The sequence below is a fragment of the Acipenser ruthenus genome, chromosome 57, assembly GCF_902713425.1.
Source record: "Acipenser ruthenus chromosome 57, fAciRut3.2 maternal haplotype, whole genome shotgun sequence".
NCBI classification, from domain to species: Eukaryota; Metazoa; Chordata; class Actinopteri; order Acipenseriformes; family Acipenseridae; genus Acipenser; species Acipenser ruthenus.
Window position 1 is genome coordinate 842,572 of NC_081245.1, and position 12,049 is coordinate 854,620.

The following is a 12,049-nucleotide window of genomic DNA, read 5'->3' on the forward strand; positions in this document are numbered from 1 at the left end:
GTAGGAAACTCAACGTACTGGAGCCGACATGGCAGACTCTGTCATCCAGTTACATTACATGCTCCTCCAATCGCGATCCCGCCTCGCTTCGCCATAGAAGCCAGCCATGCAGTCTCGCACGATTTTTGGAGTGTTTCTGCAGCCAATAGAACGCGACGATTCCAACCAGGCACGCCCACTGCTAGTGACGTCATCATTTCGTTGCGGGAAATTGAAACGTTGCTTTGTTTATGCTGGCGGGGTGAGGAGGAGGCGCACGTGAGAATTGCATTTTATCACCTGGGCTGTTTTAAATTATTAGGTTGGGTTAAAATAGTTCCTAATGATTTATATAGTTGTGTTCCTTTATTACCTGCATTGAGTTCTGAAACAAAGAGTCAATTTTCTTTTTTTTTCTTTTTTTATTTAAGAACTCAGACATAGTGGAGCGCGAAAGTTACTCCTTGGAAAAGTTAAACGAGTCAGTTGTTTTTCTTTATCACACCTGAAGTGCTGATTTTATATCTGTTAATGATAGTGAATAAATATTTAATTAAAGTCAAAGAGGATCCCGCTACTCGAGTCTCAAGCTAACAGTCAGTGAGGATGGACGTCAGCGTCTCCGTGTCGTTCTTTCAAGACGAGCTCGCCTCTACCATCGAGCACGCAGTGAAAGCGGCTGTAGACACCGTCTTGTGCCAAATCACAAAAGTTGTCGGCGGCAAATTCACTGAATTCCGAATGGAAATGGCTGGAAAGGAGAAAGAGAATGAAAGTCTGAAGCTGAGATTGGAAATATCAGAGAGCGAGTTGAAAGCAGTGCGGGAATGCATGAACGCTGCAGATGCAGACATTAAACAACCTCTCAGAAACATGAACCCCGACTGCAATGAACAAGACTTTCAGAGGAACGAGAACCAGGGATTATTTCAAGGTAAGGATAGAAAATAAATACTTGTTTCCGACAAGATTCCCAAATTCTCAAATGCTGTCAAAATAAAAGTAAGGAATTACTGTTTGATATTCTATCATTAACTAGCAGTTTGTCAGTCCCAAACCGTTGTGACATGTATATTAAATAAATGGGAAAAAATGATCATTTGTTAATCAGATTATTCTGCCTTTAGTTTTATTGGAACTGTGGTACCATTCAGTAGAGCGAAAATTATAAAGGGGTGCTTGAGCTGAAACCTCCAGACAGAAGGGGTACAGTTAATAAAAAACAAAAAAACGTTTGAAAACTGCTAACTTAAACTATCAGCATTTTACCTGTTTGTTGAGGCATTCTGGGAAATGAAGTCTTTTCACAGACCTTTAAAATGGTAGGACTACATTTCGTCCAACTGTGTTATCACAGTATTTAAGCCATGGAGCCCAATGTACTTCCCCTCTATAACCTTTCCATATACTTTACCACACCGGTTACATGGCTACTGGATTAGGTTTTGTTTTAGATACATACCCTAAACATGTGTTATCCATTTAGCCATGGATATTTTAGAATTATATTTTTTTCTAATGAAAAGTAGAAGGGTCATTTGTACAGAAATATGCTTTTAAAATTCCAGTCTAATGCATACAAATAATTTTAGAGGTATTTATAATCCCCAACAAGGCGAATGACACAGAGGTTGATAGGAGTTGTAATAAATGTTTTATTTGATAACACAAAAAACATAAAACGTGGAAATGTGGGTGGGTTGAAATCTTGTTGTTTTGTTTTAAATTTCAAAAATTAATTTCAGCTTCAATTTGAGGCATTGATCACCCCGCTACCACAGATACTTTAGAAGCAATGTTGGATCCAGCCTCATTCCCAGCTCCCCATCCTGTAGTGTCTGGAAAACTAGAAGTCTCTATAGGTCATAATTCATGATGTTTCTCAATTGGCCAGGAGCCCAGTGAACTCAAGCAGACACCTGCCGGGCTGGCCTTTGTCTTCCTGGTAGCTCGCTGTCCACTTCCACTGTCAAGCACTACATTTTATAAGACTGTTTTTTCGACGGTCTCAAATAATAAACAATAATGTCGGACGGCTTTCATCCGTCCGCACACAAACATCAACATCATCATCATCATCAACATCATCATCATCATCATCATCATCATCATCATCATACTACAATACAAATAGAAATACACACATGAATAAATTAATATCCACAAGGGGTGTGCACCCCATCACAGTGCATTATATCCATTTAAAAGAAATACAATTAAAATGAAAAAAAAACACACCCTCATAAATTGTTCCACCAGAATGATCCAATCACATCTCTCAGTAGAATTCTGACAAGAGGCTGGCTTTGTAGAGGAACCTGGCTAGTAAGTAAGAGTTATAATTTTGTGCAATTTTCTTTCACGCAGATCCCAAAGAGAGCCGTGCTATATCTAAAGCACAGGAGGGTCCAAGGATAGAAGCAGTTTACACACTAGAGGCGTCCTTTGATCAGGAGTGGTGTGCAAGTCTAAAGCAGGTTACAGAGCTGACATGTGTTAAAGATGAAGAGGTCCCTCGACTGGAATGTGTTCCTATTAAAGAGGAATTCATAGAACAGGAATGTGTCCCCATCGCAGAGGACGTTCCTGCTGAAAATAATGTCTGTACACTTGAGGAGAACAACAAGCTGGGATCCAGCCTGTGTGATGATTGTCCACCTGAATGTGAACTGGGATTTAGAGGTAATTATACAAAACAAGAAACATTGAGCTGCCTGTTAACCGTGCAGAAATGAGTTACTAAGCTGTAGGAGTGTGCTGAAGATTTACATTGTTTGTAATTCCAGCTCAATTTAACCTGACCACTATGTCAATGGCTTGCAAGTTGCAACATAACTATCCTTGCTGCTGTGACCCTGCTAGATGTGCACCCACTATCATGCCTGTTTTGAATGCCGTTAGATCTTTGCCTTTCCCTGTTTCTGGTAGACTGTTTGCAGCTGTGCTGCTCCCTCAGCTTTATAGTGGTGCTGGGATCACATGTCTCATCAATGGGTGATGTCAAATCCAGTCAGGTTGCTAAGTGTACCCAGAAGAAACATTTCAATACAGCACTTACATGTAAACCTGATCTTATACGTGTATTCCTCAGTGATATTATGTGGGGGTGGAAATCAGTGACTGGTGTATTATTATTATTATTATTATTATTTGTTTACTTTGCAGACGCCTTTATCCAAGGCGACTTACAGACACTAGGGTGTGTGAACAATGCATCAGCTGCAGAGTGTTATTAAGTGGGTTTGACTGTATTCTCATCAGAGTTCACTCTAGGAGTTGGTCATGACGGGAAGCCCTGCAGAAGTGAATATGTATGAATGTAGTACAATAAACTTTGTCTCCTCTCTTTTTCTCTCATGCAGCTAAAGGAAATCTCAAAGGAGAGAAATCTCATCGCTGCACAGTGTGTAGGAAGATATTCAGTCGTTTATCACACCTTAAAAAACACCAGCACAGTCACAGAGGAGAGAAACCTCATCAGTGTTCTGAGTGTGGGAAGAGTTTCAGTCGTTTATCACACCTTAAAAAACACCAGCACAGTCACAGAGGAGAGAAACCTCATCAGTGTTCTGAGTGTGGGAAGAGTTTCACAAAGTTAGGAAATCTTCAGTCACACCAGCGCATTCACACAGGAGAGAAACCTTATCAGTGTACTGAGTGTGGGAGGAGATTCACGCAGTTACAAAATCTTAAAAGACACCAGCGCATTCACACAGGAGAGAAACCTTATCACTGTACTGAGTGTGGGAACAGATTCACAAAGTTAGAAAATCTTCAGTCACACCTGCGCATTCACACAGGAGAGAAACCTTATCACTGTACTGAGTGTGGGAAGAGCTTCAGACGGATAGATAGCTTGAAAGAGCACCAGCGAACTCGCAGTCACTTATCACACCTTAAGACACCATAAAATGCACAATAGAGTGAAGCCCTATCCCAGCATTGAATGTGGGAAGTTGAGTCAGTTGCTGGGTCTTGAAGGATACAAGAGAATCCACAGAATTTCAGCCACTTGAGGACACCTAAACACCAGGAGTAAATGTGAATAAAATATAAAAATATTTACTGCAAACAAAAGAATAAACTTACTTGATAAATAGGTTTATTCCTAATCACTTCAGATCAAAAACCTACACTCACGGATGGGACATGAGAACTACAACGTCTTGGACGGACCATTCATCATGTTGTTGACCATTCTGATTTTGTTACGTCAGATTAGTAATCTATGAAATAGATTGTAATTGCATCTGCTTTGTAAATTGCATTTTACAAAGAAGAATGGGCAAAAATTGCAGTGTCCTGATGTGCAAAGCAGGTAGAGACTTATCCAAATAGACTCATGGCTGTAATTGCTGCCAAAGGTGCCTCTACCAAATATTGACTCAAGGGGGTGAATACTTATGCAATCAATTATTTTCTGTTTTATATTTGTAATTAATTTAGAACAATTTGTAGATTTTATTTTTCACTTTGACATTATGGACTTTTTTGTGTTGATCAGTGGCAAAAACTCCTAATTAAATCCATTTTGATTCCATGTTGTAACACAATAAAATGTGGAAAAGTCCAAGGGGGGTGAATACTTTTGAGAGCCACTGTACACCAAGCCCTGTCTGCACATTTTGCAATGGTCAACTAGTAGGCGGGAATATTTTATAATAAAATTGTTATTGTTGTCAATGTGATGTTAACTACATTACCAACACTGTGTGGAGGTGTATTGTTTTGTATACAGTAGTGGACTGTAGTGGAATTTAAATAGAAATGAGTACAAATAGCCAGAACAAAACACTTTTATTACAAGTAACTTTAAAATTGGCAATGTTGCATTTAACAAACAATCAAGCTAACTATTTAAATATAGTGCCACATTGTGTTTGTAGATAGAGGGATTTTAGTTCTTAGCCAGGTTTTGCCCCAGTGATGTTGCCAGACTGGACAAAACCCCTCTCAACAATGTGGCGTTCTGCCGATTCACTTCTCTGTCTTTGTGTTTCTCTTGCATTCCTGCGCCGATCCCTTGCTAATTCCAAATCTTCCTCTTGCAATTTGAAATATCTCTCATGTGTCTCTCGGAGGTAGCTGGTCAACTCGCTTTCCACAACAGCCTTCCTTTTCCTTCCTGTTTTAATTAAATAAGTTTTTACATATTTCCCTATTGACTTCAGAACCAAAGAGCCATTGCAAGTTAAAATCTCTATGGTTCATAAATGTAGAGTTATAGGACAGCGTGAGAAGCAGCCTTCTTTGCAATGTGCTGCAAGAAAAGGACTGGGGTTATTAATCTCATACACTGTATGGCAGTGGACAGTAGATCTCTAACAAAGGGAGAACATCCACATGACATGTAGTGTGGTGATGCACTGTAATGACTCTACCTCTCTGGGATGCTGTTGGTCTTCCACACAGCCATGAGGAGGAGCTGCCAGCACCCTCTTGCGGACGCTGGCACCGGGGGAGAGCTGGCACACATCTGTGTGTGTTCTGGAGAGGGGGAGTGTCTGCAGTTATCCAGCTCTGTCCATTGCAGGTCTTCTAAAGAATTAAAACACATTTCTTAAGATCACTGAACACATTGAGTGTAAAAAAAAAAACTATAACTAGTACTAAAATAAAATAAATGCATAGCTTCCAAACCTGCTACTGAAGCTTTATGAAAAAGAACTGGCCATGTTCTCTAAATGTGGAGTAGTGGTTAGGGCTTTGGACTCTTGACCAGGGGGTTGTGGGTTCAATCCCAGGTGGGGGACACTGCTGCTGTACCCTTGAGCAAGGTACTTTACCTAGATTGCTCCAGTAAAAACCCAACTCTGTAAATGGGTAATTGTATGGAAAAAATAATGTAATTGTATGGAAAAATAATGTGATATCTTGTAACAATTGTAAGTCGCCCTGGATAAGGGCGTCTGCTAAGAAATAAATAATAAAATAATAATGTTAAAAATAATAGATAAATCTAGCACCACGAGCAAGGAACGCATCTTTAAGCATGCAGGATTTCTCAGCAGGTAATATTCATGTTTTTATCTATGCCAGAAACAAACATTCTTAACATTGGCTCAATACAAATAAAATATTTCAGAAGGGGGCAGACAGCAGCTAAAACAAACAGATGAGGTTTATCAACATGTTCAGCACAGACGCATTCCTCTAACAGGAATCAAGTCTTCTGGAAACCCAAGGTGAAAGAATGGTAAATAAAAAATGATAGTAAGGTTTTAAAAACGTAATCTGGACATGTGTGATCGTTCAAATTACAACATTTATATTATGAAAATTCCAGAAACCTGTCAGACCCTGTCAATACTTGGTGGGCAAACTGGCTGCACATGTTCCAAAATCCAGAACAAGTGAAGTATATAAAATAAGTTTACATTAGGGGGGTGCTGTAATTCTTTCTGTATCCCTTTGCCAACTTCCCATCTTTTAAGAAAAATGATTAATAGAAAATGAATGTCGCTGCCCAGCCTGTTGTTAAACAATACAGCATCTCTAAGAAAAGTAAGTCTTTAAATGTGTTATTTGATGTTTGTTTAGGTACGATTCTGCAAGGTCTGGTAAAGTGTCCAACTAAACCAGACTGGTGGATGTAAGCAGAAAATAGCCCATCGATTTCAATAGTTTAATCTCAAAAAATGCTGTTAAACTCAGAGACTTTCACTTTAACTAAGTAAGATAAAAAGAAATAAATAAATAAAGAAAACAAACATTCCAATCCGTTAATAAATCAAACCAAATAGAAAAGATTACACACAGACACATACACACACACACACACACACACACACACACACACACACACGCAGCATTTGCACTGCAAAGCTCACTGAGCAAACGCAACACGAAACAACTGGCGCCATTTGGGATCCCCATTAAAAACATTGCATAGGAAAACATAACGCAGTAGGAAGCATGTGGTGATCTCTGGGATCCAGTTTCAGGTCTTCTCCTCGCGATCCCGCCCCTCCTTGGACAGGGAGATCAGCCAATCAGTCTCGCAACATGGATTAGAGCGATTCTGCGGCCAATAGTACGCGACGGTTCCAATCAGACACGCCTACTACTAGTGACGCGTTCATTCTGTTGCAGGAAATTGAAACGTTGTTTTGTTTTGTCAGGTTGAGAGAGAGAGAGAGGAGAGCAGCAGCTGTTGGTTTTACAGTATTTTATTACCTGCTGTTTAAAGTATTAGGTTGGGTGAAATGTTTCTTAGTGATTTATATTATTTTTGTTCGTTTGTTACCTGCATTGAGTTGTGAAACAAAGAGTTCCCTTTCTGTTTTATTTCTATAACTCAGACACAGTGGAGCGTGTCAGCTGAACACAAACGCGCTTGAAGTTCAAGCTGTACATGATGCTGAAAGACCAAAGTTACTCCTCGCAAAGTAAGACGAGTCTATTTGTTTTGTTTCTTGTGGCAGAAGACGTGCTGATTTTATATTAATGTTAATTCTCCATTTAAAAAATAAATAAATAGAAACCAAAGAGGATTCCGCTACTCGAGTCTCAAGCTAACAGTCAGTGAAGATGGACGTCAGCGTCTCCGTGTCGTTCTTTCAAGACGAGCTCGCCTCTACCATCGAGCACGCAGTGAAAGCGGCTGTAGACACCGTCTTGTGCCAAATCACAAAAGTTGTCGGCGGCAAATTCACTGAATTCCGAATGGAAATGGCTGGAAAGGAGAAAGAGAATGAAAGTCTGAAGCTGAGATTGGAAATATCAGAGAGCGAGTTGAAAGCAGTGCGGGAATGCATGAACGCTGCAGATGCAGACATTAAACAACCTCTCAGAAACATGAACCCCGACTGCAATGAACAAGACTTTCAGAGGAATCAGAACCAGGGATTATTTCAAGGTAAGAATAGAAAATAAATACTTGTTTCCGACAAGATTCCCAAATTCTCAAATGCTGTCAAAATAAAAGTAAGGAATTACTGTTTGATATTCTATCATTAACTAGCAGTTTGTCAGTCCCAAACCGTTGTGACATGTATATTAAATAAATGGGAAAAATTATCATTTGTTAATCAGATTATTCTGCCTTTAGTTTTATTGGAACTGTGGTACCATTCAGTAGAGCGAAAATTATAAAGGGGTGCTTGAGCTGAAACCTCCAGACAGAAGGGGTACAGTTAAAAAAAAAACACGTTTGAAAACTGCTAACTTAAACTATCAGCATTTTACCTGTTTGTTGAGGCATTCTGGGAAATGAAGTCTTTTCACAGACCTTTAAAATGGTAGGACTACATTTCGTCCTACTATGTTATCACAGTATTTAAGCCATGGGGCCCAATGTACTTCCCCTCTATAACCTTTCCATATACTTTACCACACCGGTTACATGGCTACTGGATTAGGTTTTGTTTTAGATACATACCCTAAACATGTGTTATCCATTTAGCCATGGATATTTTAGAATATATATTTTTTTTCTAATAAAAAGTAGAAGGGTCATTTGTACAGAAAAATGCTTTTAAAATTCCAGTCTAACGCATACAAATAATTTTAGAGGTATTTATAATCCCCAACAAGGCGAATAACACAGAGGTTGATAGGAGTTGTAATAAATGTTTTATTTGATAACACAAAAAAACAAAAAACGTGGAAATGTGGGTGGGGTGAAATCTTGTTGTTTTTTTTTAATTTCAAAAATTAATTTCAGCTTCAATTTGAGGCATTGATGACCCCTCTACCACAGATATTTCAGAAGCAATGTTGGATCCAGCCTCATTCCCAGCTCCCCATCCTGTAGTGTCTGGAAAACTAGAAGTCTCTATAGGTCATAAATCATGATTTTTCTCAATTGGCCAGGTGCCCAGTGAGCTCAAGCAGACACCTGCAGGGCTGGCCTTTGTCTTCCTGGTAGCTCGCTGTCCACTTCCACTGTCAAGCACTACATTTTATAAGACTGTTTTTTCGACGGTCTCAAATAATAAACAATAATGTCGGACGGCTTTCGTCCGTCCGCACACAAACATCAACATCATCATCATCATCATACTACAATACAAATAGAAATACACACATGAATAAATTAATATCCACAAGGGGTGTGCATCCCATCACAGTGCATTATATCCATTTAAAAGAAATACAATTAAAATGAAAAAAAAACACCCTCATAAATTGTTCCACCAGAATGATCCAATCACATCTCTCAGTAGAATTCTGACAAGGGGCTGGCTTTGTAGAGGAACCTGGGTGGTAAGTAAGAGTTATAATTTTGTACAATTTTCTTTCACACAGATCCCAAAGAGAGCCATGCTATCCCTAAATCTGAAGCACAGGAGGGGCCAAGGATAGAAGCAGTTTATACACTAGAGGCGTCCTTTGATCAGGAGTGGTGTGCAAGTCTAAAGCAGGTTACAGAGCTGACATGTGTTAAAGATGAAGAGGTCCCTCGACTGGAATGTGTTCCTATTAAAGAGGAATTCATTGAACAGGAATGTGTCCCCATCGCAGAGGAAGTTCCAACTGAAAATAATGTCTGTACACTTGAGGAGAACAACCAGCTGGGATCGAGCCTGTGTGATGATTGTCCACCTGAATGTGAAGTGGGATTTAGAGGTAATCGTACAAAACAAGAAACATTGAGCTGCCTGTTAACCGTGCAGAAATGAGTTACTAAGCTGTAGGAGTGTGCTGAAGATTTACATTGTTTGTAATTCCAGCTCAGTTTAACCTGACCACTATGTCAATGGCTTGCAAGTTGCAACATAACTTTCCTTGCTACTGTTGCATCTGCTAGATGTGCACCCACTATCATGCCTGTTTCGAATGCTGTTATATATTTGCCTTTCCCTGTTTCTGGTAGACTGTTTGCAGTTGTGCTGCTCCCACAGCTTTATAGTGGTGCTGGGATCACATGTCTCATCACTGGGTGATGCCAAATCCAGTCGGGTTGCTAAGTGTATCCAGAAGAACATTTCAACACAGCACTTGCATGTAAACCTGATCTTATACATCTATTCCTCAGTGATATTAAGAGGGGGTGGAAATCAGTGACTGGTGTATTATTATTATTATTTGTTTACTTAGCAGACGCCTTTATCCAAGGCGACTTACAGAGACTAGGGTGTGTGAACTATGCATCAGCTGCAGAGTAACTTACAACTACGTCTCACCCTAAAGACGGAGCACAAGGAGGTAAAGTGACTTGCTCAGGGTCACACAATGACTCAGTGGGTGAGGTGGGATTTGAACCGGGGACCTCCTGGTTACAAGCCCTTTTCTTTAACCACTGGACCACACAGCCTCCTTGTGTGGTAATAATAATCAGTGTGTAAATAATCAAACTGATTATTCTGAAGCATTTGTACTTATTGACACCCACTGTATTCAGCCTGGCTGGTATTAACAGGAGTGATATTAAGTGGGTTTGACTGTATTCTCATCACAGTTCACTCTAGGAGTTGGTCATGAGGGGAAGCCCTGCAGAAGTGAATGTGTATGAATGTAGTATAATAAACTTTGTCTCCTCTCTTTTTCTCTCATGCAGCTAAAGGAAATCTCAAAGGAGAGAAATCTCATCGCTGCACAGTGTGTAGGAAGATATTCAGTCGTTTATCACACCTTAAAAAACACCAGCACAGTCACAGAGGAGAGAAACCTCATCAGTGTTCTGAGTGTGGGAAGAGTTTCAGTCGTTTATCACACCTTAAAAAACACCAGCACAGTCACAGAGGAGAGAAACCTCATCAGTGTTCTGAGTGTGGGAAGAGTTTCAGACGGATAGATAGCTTGAAAGAGCACCAGCGAACTCGCAGTCACTTATCACACCTTAAGACACCATAAAATGCACAATAGAGTGAAGCCCTATCCCAGCATTGAATGTGGGAAGTTGAGTCAGTTGCTGGGTCTTGAAGGATACAAGAGAATCCACAGAATTTCAGCCACTTGAGGACACCTAAACACCAGGAGTAAATGTGAATAAAATATAGAAATATTTACTGCAAACAAAAGAATAAACTTACTTGATAAATAGGTTTATTCCTAATCACTTCAGATCAAAAACCTACACTCACGGATGGGACATGAGAACTACAACGTCTTGGACGGACCATTCATCATGTTGTTGACCATTCTGATTTTGTTACGTCAGATTAGTAATCTATGAAATAGATTGTAATTGCATCTGGTTTGTAAATTGCATTTTACAAAGAAGAATGGGCAAAAATTGCAGTGTCCAGATGTGCAAAGCAGGTAGAGACTTATCCAAATAGACTCATGGCTGTAATTGCTGCCAAAGGTGCCTCTACCAAATATTGACTCAAGGGGGTGAATACTTATGCAATCAATTATTTTCTGTTTTATATTTGTAATTAATTTAGAACAATTTGTAGATTTTATTTTTCACTTTGACATTATGGACTTTTTTGTGTTGATCAGTGGCAAAAACTCCTACTTAAATCCATTTTGATTCCATGTTGTAACACAATAAAATGTGGAAAAGTCCAAGGGGGGTGAATACTTTTGAGAGCCACTGTACACCAAGCCCTGTCTGCACATTTTGCAATGGTCAACTAGTAGGCGGGAATATTTTATAATAAAATTGTTATTGTTGTCAATGTGATGTTAACTACATTACCAACATTGTGTGGAGGTGTATTGTTTTGTATACAGTAGTGGACTGTAGTGGAATTTAAATAGAAACAAGTACAAATAGCCAGAACAAAACACTTTTATTACAAGTAACTTTAAAATTGGCAATGTTGCATTTAACAAACAATCAAGCTAACTATTTAAATATAGTGCCACATTGTGTTTGTAGTTAGAGGGATTTTAGTTCTTAGCCAGGTTTTGCCCCAGTGATGTTGCCAGACTGGACAAAACCCCTCTCAACAATGTGGCGTTGTGCCGCTTCGCTTCTCTGTCTTTGTGTTTCTCTTGCATTCCTGCGCCGATCCCTTGCTAATTCCAAATCTTCCTCTTGCAATTTGAAATATCTCTCATGTGTCTCTCGGAGGTAGCTGGTCAACTCGCTTTCCACAACAGCCTTCCTTTTCCTTCCTGTTTTAATAAAATAAGTTTTTACATATTTCCCTATTGACTTCAGAACCAAAGAGCC

At 39.5% G+C, this 12,049-nt stretch overlaps 2 protein-coding genes across 2 annotated transcripts; both read left to right on the plus strand.

Annotated features, from left to right (window-relative positions):
* Positions 1 to 566: 566 nt before the first annotated feature.
* On the plus strand, positions 567 to 4,668 carry LOC131724807 (zinc finger protein 664-like). The gene is made up of 3 exons (XM_059017630.1): positions 567 to 913; positions 2,347 to 2,661; positions 3,342 to 4,668. The coding sequence occupies exons 1-3, from the start codon at positions 586 to 588 to the stop codon at positions 3,887 to 3,889; spliced, it is 1,191 nt and encodes a 396-aa protein (XP_058873613.1). The 5' UTR covers positions 567 to 585; the 3' UTR covers positions 3,890 to 4,668.
* Positions 4,669 to 7,451: 2,783 nt separating this feature from the next.
* On the plus strand, positions 7,452 to 11,693 carry LOC131724815 (zinc finger protein 16-like). The gene is made up of 3 exons (XM_059017640.1): positions 7,452 to 7,837; positions 9,229 to 9,549; positions 10,481 to 11,693. The coding sequence occupies exons 1-3, from the start codon at positions 7,510 to 7,512 to the stop codon at positions 10,774 to 10,776; spliced, it is 945 nt and encodes a 314-aa protein (XP_058873623.1). The 5' UTR covers positions 7,452 to 7,509; the 3' UTR covers positions 10,777 to 11,693.
* The last annotated feature ends 356 nt before the right edge of the window (positions 11,694 to 12,049 follow it).

Bases quoted from the DNA above. Each gene is read 5' to 3' on its own strand.
- LOC131724807 (XM_059017630.1), top strand. From the start codon at position 586: ATGGACGTCAGCGTCTCCGTGTCGTTCTTTCAAGACGAGCTCGCCTCT. The intron at 914-2,346 runs GTAAGGATAGAA...TCTTTCACGCAG, and splicing joins GAACCAGGGATTATTTCAAG to ATCCCAAAGAGAGCCGTGCT. The intron at 2,662-3,341 runs GTAATTATACAA...TCTCTCATGCAG, and splicing joins ATGTGAACTGGGATTTAGAG to CTAAAGGAAATCTCAAAGGA.
- LOC131724815 (XM_059017640.1), top strand. From the start codon at position 7,510: ATGGACGTCAGCGTCTCCGTGTCGTTCTTTCAAGACGAGCTCGCCTCT. The intron at 7,838-9,228 runs GTAAGAATAGAA...TCTTTCACACAG, and splicing joins GAACCAGGGATTATTTCAAG to ATCCCAAAGAGAGCCATGCT. The intron at 9,550-10,480 runs GTAATCGTACAA...TCTCTCATGCAG, and splicing joins ATGTGAAGTGGGATTTAGAG to CTAAAGGAAATCTCAAAGGA.